The sequence below is a fragment of the Martes martes genome, assembly GCF_963455335.1.
Source record: "Martes martes genome assembly, chromosome: 6".
Taxonomy (NCBI): Eukaryota; Metazoa; Chordata; class Mammalia; order Carnivora; family Mustelidae; genus Martes; species Martes martes.
In genome coordinates this window covers 116,055,438-116,082,929 of record NC_137893.1, presented here as the reverse complement: position 1 = coordinate 116,082,929, position 27,492 = coordinate 116,055,438, and the positions used below count along the sequence as shown (strand labels likewise).

The 27,492-nt window shown below is 49.2% G+C and overlaps 1 protein-coding gene across 4 annotated transcripts in view; it reads left to right on the top strand.

Annotated features, from left to right (window-relative positions):
- Positions 1-26,714, top strand: part of ZNF76 (zinc finger protein 76) — a 32,487-nt gene extending 5,773 nt beyond the window's left edge. For 2 of the 4 annotated variants that reach the window (XM_080806850.1, XM_080806851.1), the window contains exons 2-14: positions 13,033-13,201; positions 17,261-17,341; positions 17,453-17,530; positions 18,659-18,858; positions 21,279-21,395; positions 21,714-21,789; positions 22,332-22,457; positions 22,560-22,739; positions 23,475-23,708; positions 23,803-23,966; positions 24,673-24,837; positions 25,329-25,442; positions 25,849-26,714. In XM_080806850.1, the coding sequence (XP_080662976.1) occupies positions 13,129-13,201; positions 17,261-17,341; positions 17,453-17,530; positions 18,659-18,858; positions 21,279-21,395; positions 21,714-21,789; positions 22,332-22,457; positions 22,560-22,739; positions 23,475-23,708; positions 23,803-23,966; positions 24,673-24,837; positions 25,329-25,442; positions 25,849-25,953 (1,713 nt within the window). In that variant the 5' untranslated portion in view covers positions 13,033-13,128 and the 3' untranslated portion in view covers positions 25,954-26,714. Of the gene's footprint in view, positions 1-13,032; positions 13,202-17,260; positions 17,342-17,452; positions 17,531-18,658; positions 18,859-21,278; positions 21,396-21,713; positions 21,790-22,331; positions 22,458-22,559; positions 22,740-23,474; positions 23,709-23,802; positions 23,967-24,672; positions 24,924-25,328; positions 25,443-25,848 lie in introns of those variants that run through there. The other 2 variants (XM_080806852.1, XM_080806853.1) reach the window with 2 other exon arrangements.
- Positions 26,715-27,492: the final 778 nt, after the last annotated feature.

Here is a 27,492-nt window from a genome sequence, read left to right as displayed (position 1 = left end):
AGCATTTTGAAAACTGCTGAGCCCTACACCAGGTAGCAGTGTTGGTGTTAAGATTCCTTCCTTCACTGAAGTAACACGCAGTGAGTGCTGGACACAGAGGGTACAGACAGAGAAGATGCATCCAGCCCTCATGGAACACCACAGGCTAGCTTCTCGGTGCAGCTTTGCTGCTGAGTGCCAAGGATACAGGCCAGAGTCTAGTGGTCTGGTGTGACAATGGCGAGGGAAAGCCTGTGCTTGACCGGGGTCTGGGAGAAAAGTGAACATGGATGTCAGAGATGAGATGAGGCAAGATGCTATCCCAAGTGAGGAAACATGGTCCTCCTAGCTGGGGCTGGGGAAGAGCCATGGTGGTGGGACTCCGTTTCTTCTCTCCTTCGTTCTTTCACTCAGCATTTACTCCTCTGCTAGGATCTTCAGGAGCTCCTCATTCTGTAGTAGATGGTTTCAAATCTGGCCTCAGGAGTTGCCATTAGAGCTCATCACAGTTAAGTAGAACTGATTGAGGATTTAGATTTGAGCTAAAGAGCTCCGCTAGCTATGTGATCTAATGGTATTATTCATTTAGTGTCTGGGGACACATTCTTTGTTAGGTGCTGATTACACCAAAACGCATGCTCTCCCACAATGTAAGTTGTAAGCAGTCTAACAGAATGTAGGAGTGTGTTATTTCCCCCCACAGCAGAATCCGATTTAAGGACTCTTAATACTTAAATACTGTATTTAAGTATTAATGCTTAATACTTAATAATTAAATACAGTATTTAAGTCACATACTGTGTCAGAGTGACTCCCTCACTGCATCTGGAAACACAGTCACTGTGCCGTGTTTATCCTTGTGTCATTTAGATCTCAGTGTTTATATTGTAAGGAGGGTCTCTGACTCATCTCAACAAGAGTACAGGATACACCCACAAAATTTGTTTAGAGTGGCTATGTAATCGTCATCTTACATTTAATGAAATGGGGAAATTTTGTCCTGGTGAGTGAAACAAAACCACTGAGGCGAAATCCAAGTTCAGCTAAAGCTGTTGTCTTTAACCGGTGGCCTTAAGCTACTGACAAAACCTCAGCTGCCTCTTGCCCTGGCAGCTCCCAGTCAAGGTTGAGAAATGGGTGTGGACGTGAGGGTCTCACGGATCCTATGCAGTTATCCCTGTTTTGCTGGTACGAAGCACACAGCCTCTTGAGGCTCCTCACTTAGAGCTCAGAATCAAAAAGATCTGGTTTGTTGGATGCGATATTCAAAGCTCACAGCACAGTAGACTGGCCCCAGCTGGAAGTCTGAGCACTTCTGGTCACCCCAAGCTTGCCCTCAATAAATGGTTCATCTCTGAGAAGCCCAGATACAACTTGCTAGCTTTGTACCATTTCTCACTGCATTTATGGATGTCCCCGCTGCTGTGGGATAGTTGGTGAAGCATGACACCCATGCAGTTACTATAAGAACCAAGGAAATGGGGACTCCGTGAGATTGTAGAACTGATGTGAGGCTTAGATGTGGAGGGTGTCCCTGAGATCAGAGTTCTCTCTGTCTGAGAATATCATCCTCTCAGCCTAGGAAGTCCTGTCCGAGGCCGCAGAAACAGGGAGGGAGAAAGGCAGCCTCTGCTTGGCCATCACTCAGCCAGACCTCCTTCTCCACCCTTGTGACCTAGAGCCAGCAAGTTCTCAGGTCGCAGCAGGTTTGCTGTTGCCTCCTGCTCAGCTTGATCACCTTTCCATATTGTCCACGAATTGTCAAGCTCAGTTTTCAGATGTGGTTTTGCTACAAACCTATAACCTCAAATCCATGCTGTCAGCATTGGACTAGCCATGCCTCATGAATGGAGAATCGGATATTGTTATAGCCAACAAAAGGAGTGCAAGGCATGCTCTCAGACTTTCCTCTTTTATTCATGTATTTGTATTTGCACTTGATCTTAGCCAAAAGGCCGAGAAGCGATCATGTATTTGTATTTGTTTCTTTAACATAGATAATACATTTCCGAGGCCCGGTTTCAGTGAAAAAGTCAGCCTTGCATTGCTATTCCCTCGTCACTCAGTTACCCTGCTGCGGGCAACCCTAAACAATCATTTCTCCACCGTCTTGCCACAGACTTCCTACAGAAGGCACTGTTTTAGACCTTCCCATTTTTTTCTGTAATATGTTTTAGAGATCTTTGCATGTCAGTATGGGAGGACCTTCCTCATTTACCTTTGTTTGCATTATATAGAAGTTCCATACTGACAGACCCTTATGCTGCTTTTAATGTTTTTGCTATTACTACGTACAGGGGTGCCATGACTCACCTTAGACCCGTGCCATTTTCCACATATGTATGTCTTCCTGCAGACTAGACATGAAATTGCTAGATCAGATGGTAGGTACATTTATACTTTTGATCCATACTGCTAAATTGCCCTCATGAGAGCTCATACCACTCTATACTCCCCCAGCAATCGAAGACTGTGTGTTTCCCCCACAGTCTCATAGACATTGCTCTGAGTTAAAAAGAGACAGATCACCAGGGTGCCTGGGTGGCTCAGTCGGTTGAGCATCTGCCTTTGGCTCAGGTCATGATCCCAGAGTCCTGGGATCGAGCCCTGCATTGGGCTCCGTGCTCAGTAGGAAGCCTGCTTCTTTTCCTCCCTCTCCCTCTGCTGCTCTCCTGCTTGTGCTCTCTCGCTTTCTGTCAAATAAATAAATAAAATCTTAAAAAATATATACAGATCACCTACAGATTGGCATAGCATACTGAATGGTTTTCCACTTTGACATTTTATTCCACAAGACATGATAAGGCAAACACAGCCCTGTTTGAAGAATACCATGTGTGAAAAGATAACTGCCAGACCTCCAGTGGTTAGAAGAAAGGAAAATCCTAGAGGAAGGAGTTTCCTACCTCAGTCCTTAAACTAGCGTGAATTAAAGGAGAAATAGATGTCTTTTTCTACAGGACTTGGCAGGGACGAGATGCAGCTAGTGATGGGCAGGCTGCGGAGGGAATAAAGGGAGACCCCAAGAGGGGGGAGCTGATAAACAGGCAAATGCATTTAGTGTCCACTGGAGAAGTACCTCTCAGCTCCATGCTGGTTTCTTTTCATTTCAGCGACTTTATCTTTTTTAAAGGTTATACCTCTTCCTTTTAGCGTACCTGCTCTTCTCTTTTTGGACTCTCTCGCTGTTAACCTCACTTGGAGTTAAGGTGTCCGCAAGTTGAAACTGGATGAGTGTTGAACCTTATGTCTTGTTTCCTTTAATGTTCGTTTGTTCACTTTCCTCCATTCATCCAGATGGGCTTCATGGTTCTTGTCCGAAAGGCTTAAACAAGCACCCTGTGCAAGTAGCTCTGTTTTCTGTGTATTCTTTTTGTAGAATGAATTATGAAGACAAGGTTCTTAGATCTCAGATCCTGAGCCTTCCCTGGTGGGGTTAAGCATTCATGTCTGTCCTCTGGAGAGCCTGGAGCAGTCTCTAGTGCCGTCTGCAATGCTCATTTGTGCCTGCCTCCTGGCTTCACTAACATTGATGGTTGAATTTTTTTTTTTTTTAATTAACAGACTTTATTTCTTAGAGCATTTGTAGACTTATAGAAAAATTGAATAGAAAATGCAGAGAGTTCCTGGGGCGCCTGGGTGGCTCAGGTTAAATGTCTGCCTTTGGTCATGAACCGGGGATCCTGGGATCAAACTCTGCTTTGGGCTCCCTGCTCAGTGGACAGTTTGCTTCTCCCTCTTCCTTTCTCTCTGCCCCTCTCCCAGCTCGTACTCTGGCTCATTTTTTCTCAAGTAAAATCTTTAAAAAAAAAAAAAGAGAGAGAGAGAGAGGCGCCTGGGTTGCTCAGTCGGTTAGGCATCTGCCTTCAGCTCGGGTCATGATCCCAGGGTCCTGGGATGAAGTCCCACATCAGGCTCCTTGCTTGGTGGAGACCCTGCTTCTCCCTCTGCCTGCTGTTCCCCCTGTTGTGCCCTCTTTCTTTCTCTCTCTGACTGATAAATAAATAAATAAATAAATAAATAAATAAAACCTTTTTTAAAAGAAAAGAATATACAGAGAGTTCTTATTTATCCCCCTTTATGCCCCAGTTCCCAGTTTTCCCTATCAATAACATCTCACATTGGTGTGGTATATTTGCTACAATTGATGAACTAATATTGATGCATTATTAGTAACCAAAGTTCATAGTTTACATTGTGGTTCACTTTTTGTGCTGTCTATTCTATGGGATTTGACAAATACATGATGTCAGGTGTATGTCCACCATTACAGAACTGCTCCACTGACCTAAAAATGCCTTGCACTCCATCTGCACATCCCTCCTCTCCCACACCCCCTGGCAACCACTGATATTATTCGTACCTCTCTAGTTTTGCCTTCTCCCGAAGTCATATAGTTGGAACCATACTGTGTGTAGCTTTCTCAGATGGGCTTCTTCCACTAAAATGCATGTAAGTTTCCTCTATGTCTTTTCGTGACTTAATAGCTCATTTCTTTTTTTTTTTTTTAAAGATTTTATTTATTTATTTGACAGACAGAGATCACAAGTAGGCAGAGAGGCAGGCAGAGAGAGAGGAGAAAGCAGGCTCTCCACGGAGCAGAGAGCCCGATGCGGGGCTCGATCCCAGGACCCTGGGATCATGACCTGAGCTGAAGGCAGAGGCTTTAACCCACTGAGCCACCCAGGCGCCCCAATAGCTCATTTCTTTTTTATCACCGGAAAATATTCCATTGCCGGGGTGTACCCCAGTTTGTTTATTCAAGGACATCTCCGTTGCATCCAGCTTTTGGCAATGATGAATAAACTGCTATAGACATCCATGTGCAGGTTTTCTGTGGGCGTAAGTTTTCAACCCATTTAAAAGTAGGAATGCTGGATCGTTTGGTAAGACTGTTTGATTTTGTAGGGACCTGCCAAACTGCCTTCCGCAGAACCGTTTTGCATCCCCACCAGTAATGAATGAAAGTTCCTGTTCCTCCACATCCTTGCCAGCATTTAGTGTTATCACTCTTTTGGATTTGGGCAATTATGATAGGTGTGTGGTGGTATCTCATTGTCTGTTGGATGTTAATACTTTTCCTTTGATTTATGGTAATGGGATAAGTATAATACCACCATAATTATTCTTTCTTGTACTTTAATTATTAATGAGAGTGCACCTTTTTTGTATTATTTATTTACTACTAGTGTTTTTCCCTGCATGAATTCATACTCTAATCTTTTTTTAGATTTTATTTATTTGTTTGACAGAGAGGGAGATCACAAGTAGCCAGAGAGGCAGGCAGAGAGTGGGGGAGGCAGGCTCCCCGCAGAGCAGAGAGCCCAATGCAGGGCTTGATCCCAGGACCCTGAGATCATGACCTGAGCCGAAGGCAGTGGCTTAACCCGCTGAGCCACCCAGGTGCCCCTTCATACTCTAATCTTCTTATTCCAGTGGGAATTTGATACTATTCTTGGAAGTTTGTATGTGTCTGTGTGTGGTTTTTTTTCCACCCAATTTGTTTTATTGTGGCAAAATGTACGTAACATAAAATTGATCCTCTTAACCATTTTTAAGTGTACATTTAAGTTGCATGTGTTTTTAATATCATGTCTTATATTTTCTTTAATATTTTCCCTTAATATTGATTTTTTTTAAACCTAACTCTTCTTTTGACTTGATTTTCATTTGCTTCAAAAGCAAAAACTATTTCTTCTTCCTAGCTGAGATTTGGATATTGTTCCATTTTGATGAATTGATGGAATAAATTTAACCTTTTAGTCCCGAGGTGATGTTTTTAAGTAATGTGATGCTTCTAAATGAGTATGATGATCCAGTCCCTCCTGATGGCTGATGGCATGTTTCATTTTCAAATAGCCCTTCCATGGGTGCCTGGGTGGCTCAGTCAGTTCAGCGTCTGTCTTGGGTCCTGGGGTTTCTGCTCAGCAGGGAGCCTGCTTCTCCCTCTCCCTCTGCCTGCCACTCCGCCTGCTTGTGTACTCTCCCTCTCTCTGTCAAAAAAATAATAACGTCTTTAAAAAGAAGTTAGCCCTTCCCAAGCCAGCAGTGACCCCAGAAACAAGTCAGATGTAACTTGATAATCTCTGTATTAATTTGTGTATTGCAGTAGAGCACACTCTTAGGTTCACCTTTCCAAAAAGACTTTATCCTAGATTTTTCTTTCTAGTAAAGGTGGGTTTGAAACTCAACCATGATTCTATGTTTGGTGGTTTATAAGCTAAGGTGTTAGATTTTATTTATTTATTTGACAGACAGAGATCACAAGTAGGCAGAGAGGCAGGAAAGCAGGCTCCCTGCTGAGCAGAGAGCCCAATGCGGGGCTTGATCCCAGGACCCTGAGATCATGACCTGAGCTGAAGGCAGGGGCTTAACCCACTGAGCCACACGGGTGCCCCATAAACTAAGGTGTTAAAACTCACCCTAGACTTAGGACTAAAAATTAGGTTTTTAAGTTACCTATTTTAGTTTAAATGAATTCTGTTCTTCAGTAAAAGGGTCTACATTTTCATTGCCCTTATGGAACTAAAAATAATCCACTTTGCCTAATTACTCTCTTTTCTGTGACTAATTCAAATCTAAAAAATTGTAGTAGCCAAATAGGAACCATACTAAAAAGTGATCTGGGCTTTTAAAATCAGTGTGCCTTTTTTACAAAGAGATGTTTAGCTGATGTTTTAAATGTGCCTTATGTTAATGCAAGTTTCTGTTACTAATTTCCTGTTTTCTCTTTACTGTTTGGAAACCCACAGAACCAAGCCTGTTTCAGTAGGGGTTTTGTGTGTGCATTGAAGTCTTTTTCTAGAATAACAAATACTGAATCATTTTACTACAGCTCTTCCAAATCTGGCTCTCATTTGTTTGCCACTTGACTTGCTCAGCCTCTGCCTCTCCCAACCTAATGTCACTTTGTCCTGTCTGAGCAGTTTTGTTTATTTCCAAATGATGAGTTTTCTGAGTGAAAATTAAGTTTTCCGTGCCTCCCCCCAACCAAAGCTGAACATTCTTCTCTTTCCAAGCAAATGTTTTGATTTATTTTTCTTTTTATTCCTTCCTTTCTTTCTCTCTCCCTCCCTTTCTTTTCTTTTCTCTTTTCTTTTCTTTTCACTTCTAAATACAATTATCCTCCTGGCTGGCTGAAGCAGGACACAGAAAGCCTTATTCCAAATGTCTGAGGAGTTCGGACTAGCAGAAAATGATGGAAGAGTGAACAGGTGCCTGTAGTCAAGGCAGCCTAGCTCTGGTGTGGGTCAGATGAGATCTGAACCGTGCCAAAGTGAAGAAACACAAATTTATGGCTGCCGTCTACTTTTCTGTCTTTCGTGACCCTTATCTTTCTGCTTTGAGGAGACAATTGAAGCACAAAAGACCTAAAGATCCAGAGTATCCAAAAAGCTTTTCTAAATGTTCTCTCTCCCCGATAAATGATAATTTACGTTTTTACATTAGGAGACATATATGTATTATGAAGCCATAGGGCTCTTCCCTGCATCAGAGCCAACAATAGGTTAAGTTCATTTTAAAATGCAACAAACAGAGAAGCTGGCTGCAAGTTCTGGAAGAGTCCGGAGTACTCCCTATTCATCTCTACCCATTGTCATGGCTCTTCCCTCCCATCCCCCCCACCATCCCCAGTCTGTCTCTCCCTTACACCCAGCTTAGGTCACTGGGGAGCTGACAAATCTTTTGCCCTACAAGGAGAAACAGAGCAGCTGCCCCTGCTCCCTCTCCGTCCTTGCTCAGAAGGCCACCGGAGTTATGAATCTGAAATGTCAAGTGCGGGCAGGAAATGCACAGTCACAGCTGTCCTGAGGCAATGACAGGCCTCTCTTTGGCTCTGCCAGTATCTCTCTTGGTAGTTTAGTAGCAGCACAGGATTCCGAGGAAAGCATCATTCCACAAAGGAAAGGGAGAAACATGGCCATCAGACACGCGTACACGCCTAGCAGCCACGGAGCACCTTCTCCCCACCCGTGGTCAGTCTCTGGTGGAAGGCAGCACCAGAGATCAGGAAGGGCTGGAGAACCAGAGTGGACCACTTATAAAGGCTTATATTATGGGCTTAGGGAGGAAAATGGAACATTTAGCCTGGACAAGAGGACATGAAAGGGAGTGGAGATTTGTTTTCGAGTGTAAGAAGCCTTATTTTGGGAAATGTGGCTTCCAACTCTTCCCTCTTTCCGTTGTGGTCAGGTCCAGGAGGACTGGGTTTCAGTTACGGTGGATGACAGCAAAGATAAACAATCAGTAGTCAAGTGTTTTGTGTCAGCCTGGATTGGCAGAAGGAAGAAATGCACTGTGTATTGAGAGGGACGGGCCCGGGCCGGCCAGCCTGGCTCAGAATCCTGGCTTCCGCCCTTTCCTGGCTGTGGGACCTTGGAATAAATGACTCTGCCTCTAAGCTTCAGTCACCTCATCCGTAAAGTGGGAATAATGTATCTAATTTCTTCGTAGGGTTATTTTTAAGATTAAAAGAGTTAATACAGGTAAAGCACTTTGAACAGTGGCTGGCACTCTTCAGGGCTGTCTGTGTTGTAAATATAATTAGCACGAGCAGTGGGAAGGATTTTAGGGACTTCCAGGGCAGCACTTCACCTTACGGCTTGGGAGGCGGTTGCAGGAGATAGAATTGAGATTAGAAGCCATTTCTGCAGACTTCTAGTCTACGGTCTTGCGACTCTTTAGCTATTTTTTAGAAATGCATGTCACTTCGAAAGCTCTTCCCTTTCCATTCCTCTCGCATCCCTCCTCCTCAGGGCCAGTTTTTGTAGGGTACTTCTTATGTGCCAGCACTGCTAAATGCTGACATATGTGACCTTATTTAACCCTTACAGCAACCTTTGGAGAAGGTGCTGTTAGTAGCCCCATTTATTTATTTATTTTTTTTAGTGGCATCTGAAGTGGCATCTGAAGCTCAGAGAGGTTCAGTGACTTGCCCAAGGGTACACAGCTTCAGAGAGGTAGAGCCTGGGATAGAGCCAGGCTGTCTGACTCCAGGACCCGTGTTGGTAAGCGTGCCACGGATTTTCCTCAGAAAGTCCCAGTAGAGTACAGATGTGCTCAATTAAACCAGCCGTTGCTACAGGAGCCAGCTGTAAAGATTTGAGGCCATTTTGTAATCCCGTTTCAACCTATAATTGGCTCTGTTTACAGACCTGGGTCTCACGTGTGTCCTTACTCTGACAATGCTGTTAACAGAAACAGGTTACCAAAAGAATTTCTCTCCCTGCTTAAGACTCTGAAAGTTGAGAGTCATGGAGCAGACCAAGAGAGACCAGGACCAGAACTTGTGGTTATCAGGGCTCTCAGCAAGGTTGGGGTCATAAGATGGGTCAGTTGCCAGAATTCCTATCTAGAGCGGTGGTCCTTTACCTTTAATCCCTGTAAGATGCTCATGCAATCTTTAAACTCCATTCTTGTCAGAAAAATGCATAAGCTTGCACACTAAAATAGTGTTTTCAGGTGGCTTTAGCTAAAAATGTACTAGGCCACACAATAATAATAATAATAAAAAGTATTTAAGAACATACTCTGGGGGCGCCTGGGTGGCTCAATGGGTTAAAGCCTCTGCCTTCGGCTCAGGTCATGATCCCAGGGTCCTGGGATCGAGCCCCGCATCGGGCTCTCTGAGAGCCTGCTTCCTCCCTTCTCTCTCTCTGCCTGCCTCTCTGCCTACTTGTGATCTGTCTGTCAAATAAATAAATAAAATCTTTAAAGAACATACTCTGGAGCCAGGTGGCCTGGAGTCAAAATCCTCCTCTTGCACTTACTAGCTGTGCAACCTTGAGCCAAGTTACTTAGTGTCTTGGGCTTCAATTCCCTCAAATATAAAATGAGGATAATCACAGTATTTAATTACTGGATTGTTGTGAGGATTAAATGAATTACTATGTATAAAACACCCAGTACACTGTTCCTTTACAGTGCTATTACTGCTCGTAGTAGCGTAGCCATTCAGTAAATGTTTATGGGCAGAATGAATGAGTAATTCTAGCGGGGATGCTAAGTCTAAAGTAGAACATCCCAACCAGTGTGTCAAAAGTGGGCTATAGTTATGTAAAGATACTGACCAGCTCAGCCCTTGGGGCTGCCAGAGCTCCAGCTGGTTGCTCCTGGCTTCAAGCAGCAGCATCTGCCTCACACAAACATCCTTTTCTCTGGCTGCCCCGACGTGAAAACAGTTTGGACAGCACTGACTGAGAAGATCAGTCCGCAGATAGTTAGTACTAAGTAGGCAGTCCAGATCCCAAGTCCAGGGGAATTCTGTGGTTGGGCAGCAATGGGAATCTTAACTGCTAAACCTTGAACAAGGCTTCACAACTGTGGGCTCTGGGTCAAGTAGGGTGAATGCCAAGGCAAAGGAAGTCCTGCCAGGAGGATGCCCCAGCAGCCCCCTCCTTGCACACAAGGACCCAGTGAGTCACTGCACAAGGATTTGCAGAGCGCCCACAGTGAACCAGAAACCAGGCTGGAGCCCAAAGTCCTGTGTGGGGAACAGATGTGAAAGGGACAGTGATGAGTACTGGAGGAGATGACTGTAGGAGTGTGAGTGCTAGGAAGAGGTAGCGCCGAGGAGTTCTGATCACGGAAGTAGTGGATTTAGGTTTGTACTTTTTTTTCCCCCCAAAGATTGTATTTATTAGACAGAGCACGAGCGGGGGAGGGGGTGGGGAGAGGGAGAAGCAGATTCCCTGCTGACCAGGGAACCTGACATGGGGCTCAATCCCAGGACCCTGAGATCACAACCTGAGCTGAAGGCAGATGCTTAACTCACTGAGCCACTCAGGTGCCCCTGTGCTTTTTAGTTTTTTTAGTCACTCTGACACAATATTACAAAATGCCTAGGAAATAGGCAAGAGTTTATTTGAGGACATACATTAGGAGGCTCTCAGAGTAGTTGAGATGTGAGAGGTGATACTCATCCGAAGTACGTACATAGACTTCTTAAGCTTTTTAAAATTGTTTTTAATTGAGGTATAATTGATGTACAACATTATATTTAAGTTTTAGATATGCAACATAATGACTTAATATTTGCATGTATTCCGAAATGATCACCAGTTAGTTTGGTTAATGTCCATCGCCCTACATAATTACAGATTGTTTTCTTTAGTTGGGAATTTTTAAGATTTATTCTAGCAACAGTCAGATATGCAATTCAGGATTATTAACTATGGTCCCCATACTATCATGCTATACCTTACATCCCCACGACTTATATTTTGTAACTGGAAGTTTGTACCTTTTGACTCTCTTGATCCATTTTGCCTATCCTTAACCCCTGCCTCTGGCAACCACCAGTCTGTTCTCTGTACCTATGAGTTTGGGTGTTTTTTGTTTTTTTAAAATATTCCATGAGTGAGATCACATGGTATTTGTCTTTGACTTATTTCACTTAGCATAATACCATCTAGGTCCATTGATGTTGTCACAGATGGCAAGATTCCCCTTTTTTTGGTGACTAAATAGTATCCTGTTGTATATATGCACTACAGTTTCTTTATCCATTCATCTATCCGTGGAGACTGGAGTTGTTTCTAGGCCTTGGCTATTGTAAATAATGCTGATTGTGTGTGTTTTTTTGGGTCAGTGTTTTTATTTTCTTTGGACAGATACCCAGAAGTAGAACTGCTGGATCAAATGGTAGTTTTATTTTTAAGTTTTTGAGGAACCTCCATATCGTTTTCCAATTTACACCAATTTCCATTCCCGCCAACAGTGCACAAGGGTTCCCTTTTCTCCACATCCTCCCCAACACTTGCTATTTTGTGTCTTTTTGATAATAGGCATTCTAACAGGTGATATCTCATTGTGCTTTGATTTGCATTTCTCTCATGATTAGGAATGTCGAGCATCTTTTCATGTACCTGTTGGCCATTTGGATGTCTTCTTTGGAAAATGTCAATTCAGATCCTCTGCCTGGTTTTTAATTGAATTGTTTGGGGTTTTTGCTATTAAGTTGTATGAGCTATTCATATCTCCTGGATATTAACCCCTTATCAGATATGTGATTTTCTCCCTTTTTGTAGGTTGCCTTTTCATTTTGTTGGTGGTTTCCTTTGCTGTACAGGAACTTTTTTAGTTTAATGTAGTCCCACTTGTTTATTTTCATTTTTGTTTCCTTTGCTTTCGGTGTCAAATCCAAAAAATTATGGCCAAGACCATGTCAGGGAGCTTACCACCTGTGTTTTTTTCTAGAAGTTCTATAGCTCCAGGTCTTACATTCAAATGTTTAATCCCTTTTGTGTTAAATTTTGTGTGTGGTGTCAGGTAGTGGTGTATCTAGACTTTTGAGGGAAAAGGAGGAATCAAGGATAACCCCACCGATTCTGGGTGGCTGGAAATGCCAGCCCAGGGATAGGGGATACTGGAAGAGGAACAGTTCCAGGGAGCACATCGTGAGTCTGTTGGGGCTCGTTCTGTTTGTGATGCCTGTGGGATGTTCACTGACGATGGTCAACAAGGCCAGTGGTTAGATTGAGCTGAGCGTAGGAGAGCTGTCGGAATGTGTAGAGATGTGATGTGTGCTCCCCAGAACCAGCAGCACTGGGACTGGCAGCCTGCCTTTAATGGGGCTTCCTCCTAAGGAGAGTTAGTTTAAAGATTTTACTTAATTTATTTGAGAGAGACAGAAAGAGCAAGCAGAAGCAGGGGGAGGGGCAGAGGGAGAGTGAGAAGCAGACTCCCCACTGAGCAGGGAGCCTGATGTGGGGCTTGATCCCAAGACCTTGAGATCATGACCTGAGCTGAAGGTAGGCGCTTAATGGACTGAGCCACCCAGGTGCCCCAGAAGAGTGAGTTTAAAAGTGGGTTTTGATCAATGAATCTTACTTTACAACCAGTTTGACTGGTGTGCTTATGTTGTATGCTTAACTTTTAGAACTTCTTTAATATTTCTATCTTGAACCTTCTTCACAAAAGCAAACATAGTTTTACACTTTGAAGAATTCATCTCCCTTTCTTCTTAGCTGGCCTCATTCGCTCTTTCTTTATGTATCCTTGTAGCAGGAGGAAGCTGTGCAGCTCCTAATGTGACACTGTCCATTTTCTCAGACTTGTGACCCAGAAGGAAATCTCTGACCTCAGCTGTGGCTCTTGGTGCTGGCCAGAAGCCAACTTCATGTCTGAGTGTACGAGTAGCAGTTTGCCATGGAGAGCTTGGGGCTGCAAACGGTGACCCTCAGTGATGGAACAACAGCCTATGTCCAGCAAGCTGTCAAAGGTGAGTATTTCCAGGTACCCCAGAATCTCATCCTGTCCCCCAGCCTCTGGAGAGGAATGTCCCCTTCTCAGAATCTCACCACCACTGTGCCCTCCTGCTTGCGTGCCACAACTTACTCAGCAGGAGAATTTCATTAGGTCATTGACAAAAAGGGAACTCTTTAAAAGAAAATGCCATTGAGGCAGGCCAGCCTAGAAAATCTGACTAGCCCAGCTGGAGGAACCAAGGCCTCTGAAAGGCAGAATTTCTTATGTGCGGTAAGTAGTTCATAAATACTTCTGGAAATGAATGAACACCGTGCTGGTTATATGACTTCCTGCTTTTCAAATAAATTCCCTGTCCAGTTTCTGGGTGCTCTCTAGAAACTTTCAAGTAAATTAAGCCATGTACAGAGGGGGACACCCAAGCAGAGATCTCATGCGTTAGGTCCTAGTAAGGTTCTCAGAATAAAAATACAAGAGTATACACTTAAATTTGAACTGGAAAAAAAACACAAAACAATTGCAGATAGACAATGAATAATTTTGTCGTATAAGTATATCCCAAATACTGCATGGGATAGATATGTATAAACATGGGATTAAGCACTAAAACTAGTAAAATAATGGGGCACCTGGGTGACTCAGTTGGTTAAGTGTCTGCCTTAGGCTCAGGTTGTGATCCAGGGTTTCTGGGATCAAGCCCCATGTTGGGCTTCCTGCTCAGTGAGGAGTTTGCTTCTCCCTTTCCCTCTGCCCCTGCTTGTGAGCTCTCTCTCTTTCTCTCTCAAATAAATAAATGAAATCTTAAAAAAAAAGTAATAAAATAATAACACTAAGTACTGAAAAAGAATTGGCTGTTTATCTGTAATTTGGAATCACCTGAAATTCCATTCTCTCTGAAACTTAAAATCAAGGTTTGTTGTAAAGTCAGAACCGAGTGTCACTGAAGGACAGGGCCTTCGGGCCAGGGTCGCTCACTGCTCTGACAGCCTCCTTTCTCACCAGCATTCTCAGGCATGCCAGATGGCCTGCCTGTCCTCCTCGGACAGCACTGGGCCAACATCACCTCGCTCCTGTGCTTTATTTTGCCTCTTCTGGACTCTGAGCACCACCGTCCTCGTGAATGCGCTGTCATTGCAACATTGCCCGCCTTCGTTTCAACACATTGTGCAAGTGTATGTCAGTTCCCAAGAGAAATTGTCTGTTGATTTTATTTTAAATTGTCTGCTTCCTGATGACGTCGGAGAGGCCCCTTAATCTCATCAGTAAGCTCTTTCCCTATGACAGTGTTGGGGTGGGGAGGGTTGCCTTCTGGAAAGGTTTTTTGTCAAGAGCTGTCCATGATGTGTGGGCCTGGTTGGCTTCGTCCGTCCGCTTGAGAGTGGCACTTCTCTAGAATACTTTGGAAGCTTGAAACTCTTTGCAGACTCCCTATCACGGGTCTTGCCCCTCTGTGGCAGGCACAGCAGGATGAGACAGAAGAACTTAGGAAGCATGGAAATGACCGTGTGTGAATGAATGGTCGAGTGAATGAATGGTCGAGTGGCCACACTTGGCCTGAGAAAGCCACCCTGTTTTCCTAGGTCTTTCCCTTTCATGTGTGGGTCTCCTTGCATCCCCACACCCCCACCCCACCACTCTCTCTCCTCTCTGTTCTCTGGCTGCTTCGTGGTACCACAGCGTGTATGCACACAGACTCACAATCGATTTCACACTCCTGAGGGGGGAGTCAGCCTTCGGGAACCAGGACCATACTGTCCTAGACAGCATCTCTCCCCCCCAGTGAGCTCCTCTGAAGCTCGTGACCAGGGCACTGTCCTCGTCAGCAACCCTCTCTCTTTGGGACCAGCTTAGGCAGCTCTAAAAAGTTTATGAGATTTGTCGGTCATCAGGGTGAGCATAAAATGTGTTATTCAAGCCCAACATTTTTGAGAGTGGGAGAGTGTCCTGCGAACCAAAATGCACTGGGGCCAACGGGAACATACGGCCGCCTCTCCATCGCGGGCCATGAAGGCTGTGTCAGCCAGCCATCCTACCCACCTGGCCCTTCACATTGTCGTCTCTGCTGTGAGAGGGGATTCTAGGTTGAAATCTTATCTCAAGTAACCCTTCTCAACCTTTGGTCTCGTGCCCTGAAGCAGCAGTGGCTGTGCCAGCAGAAACTCTGGTCCTGCTCTCAGAACCCCAAGTGCAGTGCCCTGGCCGTGACAGAGAAGGCGTCAAATGCAGGGAAGCCCATGGCTCGCTGATGGGCGGAGGTGAGGGGGTCCCACTCCCTCTGCTAACTGCCTTTCTTCTCCTTACCTTTTTCTCTGCCTCACTGGTCTTTGGCTAAGTTGTAAACTGTGCGTTACTGACCCAAGAAGACGGCGTGGAGGCAAGTTTGGGGATTTTTCTGAGGGAGAGATAGCAGAGTTAGGCCAGAAGCAGCTGCCTGGTCTTTTTCCCACATCATCAGAGCTCAGATTGCTAAACCTGAAACTTGGGAAGAATGGAGTAAGCAAAGCACTTGTCACAAACTCTTCTCTCTCCCTTCTTACCTTTCTTGCTTCTTTCCCCCTCATCCCCTGGGAATCTCATTGGATGTCAGGAGAGGCCTGTCTAATCCTATATTATTTGTCAGAGAGAGAGCGTGCACAAGCAGGGGGAACAGCAGGCCGAGGGAGAAGCAGGGTCCCTGCTGAACAAGGAGGCCGATGTGGGACTCGATCCCAGGACCCTGGGATCATAACCTGAGCGGAAGGCAGACAATTAACTGACTCAGCCACCCAGGTGTCCCTGTTTAATCCTAATTCTAAACCAAAGAGCCTGTTGCTCTTGTAAGTGCTTCCCAGTAAGCTTCCCCCTCAACCCCCTACTTTCTCTAAAAATAAATAAATGAAATCTTTAAAAAGAAAAAAAAAGTGCTTCCCAGTAAAGATCTGAGGTAAAGGAAGAGTAATATCTCAGGAACTCTGGAGTCTTGTTACGTTTTATATTGCTTGCTTGTTGTCTTAGGTGAGTCATCTTTTAATTAGAAAAATGAAATGAAAACGTCAGAGATGAGTGAAGGAGATGTTCCCCACGGTGGCAGTGGAACAGGCCTAGAGAACAAGCCATAGCACAGCAGTTGCGTCCACATTAGCTCCCTGTTGCTTTATTTTCTGTTTCTTCTAAAATGGAGATCGGGTTTCTGATGATAAAAGCTAAGGCTTGGGGCTCCTGGGGGTCGCAGTCGGTTGGGCATCCAACTTTTGGTTTCCGCTCAGGTCGTGATCTCAGGGTCGCGGGATGGAGCCCCACGATGGGCTCCATGCTCAGCATGGAAGTCTGCTAAAGTTCTCTCTCTCCTCTTTCTGCCCCTCCCCTGCCACTCGCCCTCTATCAAATAAATAAATCTTAAAAAAAAAAAAAAAGGCTTACTGAGGACTGACCACCCTCATTGTTTTACATTCCTTAATCCATTTAACCCTCAAAGCAACCCAGTGACAGAAACACAGTTTTTAATCCTCTTTTCAAGAGGGGGAAAATGAGGCACAGAAAAATTACATAAACTGTCATAGAAAACACAGCTAGTCAGAGGAAGAGCAGAAACTTAAACCCAGGACCCTTGGACAGTTCCAGAACTACTTGCTCTTAACCACAAGCTATACTGCCTTATTAGACAGTCTAGTTCCTAGCATACTGCACAGTAGGAGACAAGGAATGTATTTCATTTTGTTAGTTCAGTTAGAGTGCCGAATTTTGACCCACTGAGGTCTTTCCAGGTTTCAGGGCCTTTTATCATTCTTGGCAGCTCACCGTTAGGCTGGAAGTCCCCACTTCACCAGGCATGGATGGAATAATAAGTGAAGGTGCTCCTCCTTGAGTAGAGGAAGGGACTCTGTTGGGGGCTCTAGGGTTCCTCATGGTGGGATGTCTTTACCCCCGCTACATCTGAGGCCCAGGCCTAGGAAGGCAAGGAGCAGGGGACATAGGACATGTCACCCATGCTTAGACATGCAAACTGTGCCTCAAACAGACCTCTTCGAAAAGCAGGCAGGTGTCCCTTGACCCTCTTCAGGGCGTGAACTGCTTCTCTACGTTTCCACTTTCACAGGAGAGAAGCTGCTGGAAGGGCAAGTGATCCAGCTCGAGGACGGGACCACCGCATACATTCACCAAGTGACGGTGCAGAAAGGTGAGGGCACCCCAAGATACCCCAGCCTCCTGGAGGCTAGCCAGCGCCCACCGAGGGAGGGCTGGGTTGGCATCGAGCTCCAGAGAAAGGCAAGGATTGCTCTCCTTACAGAAGCTCTCTCCTTCGAGGATGGACAGCCTGTGCAACTGGAAGATGGCAGCATGGCCTACATACACCGCACACCCAAAGGTGGGGTCACAGTCATCACGACTGGTAGGACGGAATGGAGGCAGAATTGGCTGAGGTTGGGGCATGGCCGTGGGAGCTGTAGTGCCCAAGCTCGATGGGATTAGCAGGCTCACTAACATTCCCTGGTACCCACCCTTGGAGCGGCAATTTCCACCTCCGGGAAACTGAACCCCTGGGCTCACTAGCATGGGCCTCGATGGTGGCTTTGTCTCTAACACAGCTGCAAAGTCTTGGGGCTTTAAACAGGACCCAAGGATGTCATCCAAGGCCAGCAGTAAAAACTTAGTAACATTTAAGACTGAAGTCTCTAAGTACTGAGGAATAATGGTTTATTCCTTCTACTAGTAGTTTCTTGAGCAACGACTGCATGCCAGGCCTTGCTCTAGGTGTGGTGTGTACAAGTGAGGACAAAGGCGGGCACTGTCCCTGCTCTCCTAGAGGCTAGTGGGGGAAGCAGAAGTGAGACGAACGGTCACCGAAGAACTGATCATCATAAGCAGAGATCAGCGCAAGGAGGGCTTCTCTGCGAACGTGACTCTCAGGCTGAGAGCTAAAGGGTAGACTTAGCTGGAGGAAGAGGGACAGCAGGGAACAGAAGGAACAGCATGTGAGGCTCAGAGATGGGAAGAGGAAGAATGGCATGTTTCATTCCATGCTAGGAGCCAGGGCGGCGGGGGAGTGAGGTAGGTAAGATGAGAGAGGCAGGGCCCAGGATGTCAAGGTAAGGGTTTGGTTATTGGTCTTTATCCTGAGACTGGTGGGAAGTGGTAGAACCATCGGGTAACATGATCTCCTCTGTGTCCTGCAAAGATCTCTCTGGATGCTGTGTGGCCTGGAGATAATTGGAGGGCCATCAGTTAGGAGGTTCTTGTGGTCATGAAGGTGAAGATGATGATGGTCCCCTCAGGTCCTCGGGGACCTTGTGAGTTCCCAGAGCTGCAAAGGAGACCTTTTTCTTGGGAGAGTCAGCCCCCGAAGAAGGGCCAGCCAGAGTGACTCACCAAGGGGGTGACCAGGAGATGCTGAAGGCTTCCTTGGCATATGTGCCTTTTGTTACCTTAAAGCCAGGGTGCCTGCTGTATGCCTTGCCCTTGTGCGGCCTCGGGACTAACCGCATGTTCCCTGCAGAGGGCTATGACCCCAGCGCCCTGGAAGCCGTCCAGCTGGAAGACGGCTCCACTGCCTACATTCACCACCCCGTGGCTGTGCCAGCAGACAGCGCCATCCTGGCCGTGCAGACGGAGGTGGGCTTGGAGGACCTGGCCACGGAAGATGACGAGGGCTTCACTGCAGACACGGTGGTGGCCCTGGAGCAGTATGCCAGCAAGGTGAGCTCGCCAACCCTGACGTGGCCCGTCCACTCCCTTGGCCACCTGACCACCACCACCGTAGGGGACAAGAGCTCTCCTATGACTCCCCTTCTTGCCCCTTCACACCGGCTCCCCCGACGTGTCTCTCACATCACCGTCCGGAGAGCACATGACAGCATGACTGGGGCCACCGACTACTGTTGACGCTCCCTCTAGTGTATGCCATCTCTGCCGAGGGAAGGTGGCTGCAAGGGACCGTGATAGCTGTACAGTGGCGACTTAGAGCCAGCGACTTTTATTAGTTTTCTGGGCCACCAAGGTCAGCTGGTCTCGGATTTATTTGTTCTCGGCAACTCACGTAGTCATTTGGGGACATAACCTCAGTAGGCAGTGGCGGGGGCAGATGCGGCAGAGCAGCTGGGATTCTTGGACCATGGGTCCTGTACCATAGCTCAGCTGCGAGGGAGGAAGAGCTGGGCTCTCCCGGGGTCAATCAGCGCTGTCTCTGCCGGAGTGGTGGTCCTGCCCACGGGGAATGGGGGCAATGAGATCTGTGAGCATGCCAGACTGGGGGGCACCCTCCCTGGGGTGAAAACGGCAGGGCTCCCCGGGCCACAAATGTTACCCGAAGATTGGGGGGGGGGCAATTGTTTTTATAATAAGACTATGCCGCAGTATCAGAGGAGAAGAGGAAACTCTCGTGTCTTTCCAACATGAAGCACAAAACTCGATAGCAGACTTCTTTGGGCTCTTTGAGACTTGCTGCTTTTAGAAAGACAACTGGGCTTTGAATCACAAGCCCTGAGAGCTGCTACTATCTAGTCTGACCTTGAGCAAGTCATTCTGCTCCCAGGCCTTAGCTCACACCTCTGAGAGGATGAGACAGGACTAGATGACCTCAGAGGTCACATCCAACCCTGAAGTTCCTTGATTCCCTGAGAACCAGTGAGGCATGGGAATGAAATCTGAACACCTGAGTGGGTTTGTCTGCCAAGCAGGCCTGGCCACCTGTGACACTGTCCCCCTCCAATTCCCCAGCTATTTAAGTGTCTGTGAAATTTTGTCAGCTACTTGACCCCCTGACCTGGAGCTGACAGACCTTGCCATGAATTTGGCCTCACCAATTCGTTTCCTACTTCCCATCCCTTCCAGAGTTCCATTTCAGGAGCTCCTGGGCAGGCCAAAGTGTCCTGGAAATGAAAACTAAGGGACAATCCCAACAGGATGCTGCTCAGGAAAGTGGAAGAGCAGTAAAGGCTCCCTGAAGCCCCGGGGCAGGTGTGAAGTGGGTGGCTCCAGCAGTGTCCCTGAGAGAGATGACAAGGGAGGACTTGGTGCTCCCAGTCAGTCAGCTGGGTGCTGTGGTTAGAGCTGAAATTCCTGGTGAGGACCTGCAGGCCCCTGTCCCAGGTGTTTCTGCAGTTTGCTGCTTGTACCTCACCCTGGTGAACCCAGGTGAGCGTATCCCCACAGCAGGCCCCCTTGTTGATTCCCCTGCTGAGCACGGGCTTCCCACAGGGAGGGAGGGGTCTCCTCACATCAGAGAATAACAGTGCCTGGAGCTGCAGCCTCCTAGGTGCATGTGGTCAAGAGTGGGGGTTGCTGGGGCACTTGGCTGGCTTAGTCAGTGGAGTGTGGGACTTCTGATCTTGGGGTTGTGGGTTCAAGTCCCATGCTGGGTGTAGAGATTACTTAAAAATATAATCTTAAGGGGCACCTGGGTGGCTCAGATGGTTAAGCATCTACCTTCGGCTCAGGTCATGATTCCGGGGTCCTGGGATTGAGTCCCACATCAGGCTCCATGCTTCTTGGGGAGCCTGCTTCTCCCTGTGCCTCTCTGTGTCTCTCATGAATAAATAAATAAAATCTTTTTGAAAAATAAAATCTTAAGGAGTACCTGGGTGGCACAGTTGGTTGAGTGCCTGACTCTTGGTTTCAGCTCAGGTCATGATCTCAGTGTCCTGAGATTGAGCCCTGTGTCCGGCTCCACGCCCAGCACGGAGTCTGCTTGAGATTCTCTTTCCCTCTGCCCCTCCCCCGCCATGCTCCTTGCATGCTCCACCCCGCTCATAAATAAACAAATGTTTTTTAAAAAATATTTTTAAAGCCTAGCTTGGGGGTGGCCTGAATGGCCACCTTACCTAGCTGTCTGGGAGGTGGCCTGTCTTCCATAGCTGTCATAGCCCCTGTGACATTGAGTCCTCCCTCTATCCTTGACAGGTGGGTGGGGACTCCACATGTCAGCCCTGTTTCCTCTGCAGAGTGCTTTGGTGCCTGTTTCCTGTCTGTCTCGGTCCGTCTCCCCCCATTGCCCTTCTCCCAGCAGGCTTAGCCCCGCATGTTGGGTCATAAGCTGCCAGCTAGGGCCTATATCTCACCTCTTCTCTCTTGTCATTGAGGAGGATACAGATAGGAACCTCAAGATTTTTTTTTCTCAGGTCCTCCATGACAGCCAGGTTCCCCATAACGGCAAAGGACAGCAGGTCGGGGACAGAGCATTCCGCTGTGGCTACAAAGGCTGTGGGCGTCTCTACACCACTGCTCATCACTTAAAGGTAAGGCTGTCACGCACACCTTTCAGCTTTACTGTTTTCCCCACCAGGCTGTAATTATACCTTCCCACTTTGACTAGAACCAGTCCCTGCCCTATTGAAAGGAAGAGATGAGTGTACCGAAATGTCAGCCCAGGGGCCGGTGACAGGCATGAAGAGTGCAGGAAGGAAGAGAATCGGGGAGGGCCCCCTGGGGGAGGTGGCCTCTCAGCTAAAGAGAATAAAGGAGGTGGCCATTATCGATAATCTGAGCCCTAAAGACAACTGAAGAGCCCCTGCATACCCCAGTCCCCCTGATCCCGTGGTTGCTTTTCCTCACAGGTGCACGAAAGAGCTCATACAGGTGACCGTCCGTACAGGTGTGATTTCCCCAGCTGTGGAAAGGCCTTTGCCACAGGTAACCTACCTGGAAGAAGACTAAAGGTGGACTGCTTCCACCTGAGGGTGGAAAGTTCTAGATTCACTTTGGGAATTTCCTGCCTTCCTGGAGAAACTGCTGCCCAAGCGCTCTGACTTGCAGGGCCCATCTGGTAGAAACCCTGTTATTGGGGGCAACATAATCCAGGCTGGCAAAGGGATCAGCGGGGCTTGGTAGAGAGACCCCGCCTCCTCCATTGGCTGTGGAGTATTTGGGCCATGCGTCTCTCTGGACTTCATTTCCCCTTGGAAACCTCTAGCCGTGGCTCTCAGATGCACATTCCAGAATGGCACCGGCTGCCCGGAAGAGGGGAGGAGAGCAGCGTGGGCTTTTCTAGCCCCTCTGATCTGCCCGGGATTGGGTAGAGATAGAGGCCGACACAGGCTTCTTATGCTTGAGGAGCCGTGGAGCCACACAGAGTCCACCTGAAGATGGAGAGCCTCTGAGTTAGGATAACGAGGCCGTGGGGGCTGAGGCTCTCTGGAGCGTTCTTCTCATCCCTCCCTCCCACCCATGGACAGGATATGGGCTGAAGAGCCATGTGCGCACCCACACTGGTGAAAAGCCATATAAGTGCCCAGAGGAGCTGTGCAACAAGGCCTTCAAGACCTCAGGAGACCTGCAGAAGCACGTCCGGACCCACACCGGTAGGCCGGGCCTTGCCCTGTTCACACTGGGACCTGGAGCTCCTGACTCCGGCGCAACCCCCCTCCCTGAGCCAGCCCACCCCACGCACCCCATGTTCTCAGGTGAACGCCCATTCCGGTGCCCCTTCGAGGGCTGCGGCCGCTCCTTCACCACATCGAACATCCGCAAGGTACACGTGCGCACCCACACAGGCGAGCGGCCCTACACCTGCCCCGAGCCGCACTGTGGCCGCGGCTTCACCAGCGCCACCAACTACAAGAACCACGTGCGCATCCACACAGGTGGGCCAGCCGGCATGCGAGAAGCGACCCTTCTGAGGCCCCGGCCCTCTCGCTTCTGGGCTTCTGGCCTGAGACATGTTCTCGACTCCGAGCCCCAAGCCCTCCTGCTGGCCGCTGCAGGCTGGCCTGTGGGCGGGGAGAGGGGGCTCAGTGGGTTCCTCCCTTTCCAGTCCGGTCCTGTCCAACAGGTCCCATTGGCCCTCTCCAGCTCCCTGCCACCTCCCTGCACCCACCCTGAGCTCTCCCCTTCTGACTGAGCTTCCAGGAAAAGGCCAGGGTCAGGCGTGATGGGGGAAAAGCAAACTGAAATGTCACCCTTAGCTCCTCTCCTCCTCCACTGTCCATATGACTCCTGCATATGCTTGCCCTCCCCAATGTCACATCGCTCATCCAGGCTTCTGTGTTATCTCTTGGCATACATGTCCCCTCCCTCCCCTGTCACCCCTGCTATGTCAGTCCTTCCTATCTCTTGCCTCTCCTATTCACAACCTCCACCTTCACGAGCCCCGCTTCGTCCCCCCACCAGTCCCTTCACGAGCCCCGGCCTTTGCTCTGGGCTCAGTGGGCCCACACTCCTGTCTCCTCCGTTCTGCTGGCTGTCACCCCCAGCCGTGTCTGTTGAGAGTCCCAGGTCTCAATCCCTCTCCTCCCCTGCCCTGCCCGCCCCCGCCCTGGCCCCTTAGCTTTCCCCTTGCCAGCCCCAGTTCCCGCCCCCTCACAGCCCAGTGTCCCCAGGGGAGAAGCCATACGTGTGCACGGTGCCAGGCTGCGGGAAGCGCTTCACCGAGTACTCGAGCCTGTACAAGCACCACGTGGTACACACGCACTGCAAGCCGTACACATGCAGCGCGTGCGGCAAGACCTACCGGCAGACCTCCACACTGGCCATGCACAAACGCAGCGCCCATGGCGAGCTCGAGGCCACAGAGGAGAGTGAGCAGGCCCTGTACGAGCAGCAGCAGCTCGACGGTGAGGGCTCCGGGCAGGAGGTGAGAGCGGGGACGGGCCAGGCCTCCCTGGGGCCCGCCGGTGGCAGGTGTCAGCTCGGGCTCTCCTCTCGCAGCCGCCTGCGCCGCCGAGGAGAGTCCGCCACCCAAACGCTCCCGAGTTGCCTTCCTCTCAGAGGTGAAGGAAGAGGGCGATGACCTGCCAGCCCAGGTAGCCATGGTGACTGAGGAGGACGGGGCCCCCCAGGTGGCTCTGATCACTCAGGATGGTGCCCAGCAGGTACAGGCCCCTGGGAGTGGGGGGCGGGGAGGGGAGGGGAGGGGAAGGGTGAGCCACTCTGGCTGGTCCCCTTTCTCACTCCAGGGACTCCCGAAGTTCTGACAGCCCCACCCCTGCCCAGGTTCTCTTTTTCGCCTTGTGAATCTCAGAGAGCTGAGGCTCAGGGACCCAAGTCTTGTCAGCCAGCCCCTTCTCCTCGAGCTTCCACCTCAGCCTCTAGAACTTCGAGAGCAATTAGTAGCTTCCCTGTTTATGTGGAGGCCGACAGGTCCTCTGACTGAGACATTTCTCAAGAGAGGCGTGTTGATGTGGGGACCAGAGCATGGTGTGGGGTCTGGAGGCTGGGGCTTTCTAGCCAGCGGTATGATAAGGCCCTTGTCAGCACCCTCGCTGACAAGCACACCTCTGTCTTTTGGAGTTGACATGAAGATGAAATTGGGGTGGAGACCCCAGACTGAATAGAATCAAGCCCCGAGGCAAAGTGATGGTAAATAGGAGTGGTCAACAGAATTCTTCTAGTGTCTCCTTTTGGCAAATGAAGACCCATTTTCCTTGCTTGTCCCTGTCCCCATCCCCCTCTGTGACATGAAGCGAGTCTTCCAGCTTCTCAAGAAGCTAACCTTGTCTGCGAGCGCAGGTCCCATACCCAGGGGCTCTCAGACAGCCCGCCACTGCACTCCCAGCTCATCTTCCTTCCTGTCGCCAGGTCAGCCTGTCCCCGGAAGACCTTCAGGCCCTGGGGAGTGCTATCAGCATGGTGACCCAGCACAGCAGCACCACCCTCACCATACCCAGTGAGGACGATGACCTTGCCACAGCTGGCACACATACGGTCACCATGGTCAGCGCTGATGGCACGCAGACGCAGCCCGTATGACCAGGCGGTTTGCTTGGGGTTTCTTGTTCTCTTGTCCTTCTTTTTTGTGGGGTGGGCATTAACGTGCCGGCCAACCTCATCCAGCCTTCTTATGGGGACCAAGATTCCCCCCCATGGCTCCTCTGCGTCATCAGTTCTCTGGAAAAGCATTTCACTGGGGGGTCAAAAGACAGTGTCTAAATCTTGATCTACCTCTAACTCGCTTTGCCACCACAGGCAGGTCACTTTTCCACGGGCTTCAGTCCATTTTCAAATGAGATTAAATTACCACTGGGTCTATGAATCCAAATCCCTAAATTCAGTCAGAGAAAAAATGCCACCTCACTCAGCTCTGAGCCCCATGCTAATTAATCTGACCCGTAATGGTTTTATCCATCCCCTTCTGACTTGTTCCCCCCACCCTGCTTGAAAGGATTTTTATTTGGCTTGGGGGAAGGGAGAGTAACATAGGTGGCTTGGAAAAATCTCATTCTTTTATATTTCAGGTTACAATCATTACCTCTGGGGCTGTGGTGGCCGACGACTCAAGTGTAGGATCCCTCCATCACCAACAGGTGGCACTGTTGGCCACAGCCAATGGAACGCACATTGCAGTGCAGGTGGGTTGAGGTCCTTGAGAAAGGAGGGAATAAGGAGGAGAGAGGAAGGAGACAGAGATCTTGACGAGAAGGGCATTCGGCCCAAAAAAGAATGCCAGGTGGTCTAAACCCTTTGTTTCTTTGTGCCTCCGTTTCTTCATCAGGAAAATAAGTGGGCTCAAGTAGATGATTACTGAGGTCCCCTCCAGCCAGTCATCCCCTTTGGTGAACAGGCCCCTCTCTCTGACCCTGGACCATTGGGACTCTATCAGCGAACTTGCCATTCACAGGGGCCCCACTGAGTGTTCAGTATGTGGCACTGGGTGGATGGAGGGGATTCAGCAAAGCAGGCCACATACTCACTAGCACTAGAGTCTGGTGGGGAGTGGCTGACTCTCTCCTTGCTTCTCTACCCCCTTCTCCGCAGCTGGAGGAGCAGCAGACCTTAGAAGAGGCCATCAGCGTGGCCACCGCTGCCATGCAGCAAGGGGCCGTGACCCTGGAGGCCACAGAGTCAGAGAATGACTGCTGAGTCCCAGGGGGCTGGATTCCACAGCGAGTTGGAGGAGGCCCCATGCTGCACAGGCATCTCTTCTCCAAGGGCCCGGGCTGTGGCCGACACTTGGAAGGTGGCCACAGAGGTCTCCGGGGAGAGACGGCGGCAGGAAAACAGCCTAAATGAAGGGGACGCCGGCGGCCCTGCCCCAGGGGAGGGCTGCACAACTGGAATCAGAGGAGGGTGTCAGGAGCTAAAGAGGACAAGCTGATCACCAGGCTGCACTGGGGCATCCCCTCCTCAGAATCAGCTGGGTGCCCACTCTCCTTCCTCCAGAGAATACCCTTCCGACCTCGGTCCACTCCGCTTCTCAGATGGCGACTGGGACTGCTGTGGGGACTGGTCCTCTGTTCTGACTGGTCACCGCCCACCAGGGGAAGGGGCCACCAGCTCTCAGCCCAGCAGGAGCAGACCTGGCCCAGCCCTGCTCCTCCCAGCAATAACCACCTCCCTGGAAGCCTGCCAAGGTGCCTGGCCACTTGGCAGCAGGGTTTCCTGCCACCACAGAACTGCTCAGGGGCCTGTGGCTGGAGAAAAGGTGCCCAGCCCCACCCACCCCCAGCCGCCCCTCTCCTCTCAGGCAGAGAGGTAGGGAGTGGCCTTGTACATACTGGGGATTGGGTTGAATTTGTTTTGGTTTGTTTTTTTTAAATTCCATTTTGATAATTTTTTTTTCCTGCTCTGGTTGGTGGTGGCAGATGGGTGAATGAGTATTTAATAAAAGTTCCAAGTTTCCACCTGGGCCCCTGCCTCCCTCCTTTCGACTTTGGGCCCTGATACCAGGGCTGGTCGAATTAGGCTCCTAGCCCTGTATCCCCAGACCAACCCCACCGGGCCTCAGTACCAGACTAGTGGGACTGGCCTACCAGGGGCACGGGTGTAAGGTGGCTTCCTGCCTGTACCCGAGCAGTGGGCTCTAGGGTGGCAGACGGGCCCAGGGTGACCACCCTTTCCAGGCTCTGGTTGGATCTCAGGCATCGGGATGGTTGGTTCAGAGGAACTATGTTTTTTCCTAGCTTACCTTGTGTGATACCGAGCCCTTCCATGCTCAGCTCCCACTCTGCGCATAGTCAGTGTCTCCAAGTGGGCAAAGCCCCAGCGTGGAGTGGAGTTAGGAGGCGCCTTTGCCAAGGTTAGCGAGGGTCTCCGGTGACTGTGCTGCTCTGGTGCTAAAGTCCCAGCTCTGGGGATGCCCACTGGGACCATGCTGTGGAATCCCAAAGCTACCACTGGCCCTTAGTGAAAAGTGTGGGAGGGCTGAACAGCCCTGGTGGGAAGGGAGGGTTGTTGGGGAGGGGACATGATGGGAAGAACTCTTTGGGTTTGCCTCCTCTGGCATGGGAGCATTGCAGGGACTGGAGGAGCCTCTTTTCCTGTCTCCAAGGTGATGGATGTGCCCAGTCCCTTCCTGCCACCTGGGAATGGAACCCTCCCCCCAGCCCAGGTACTCTGTCTTCCGTTTACTCATGCCAGCAGCTCCTTGGAAGCAGAGGAAGCTGGGACATGCCCCTAGGA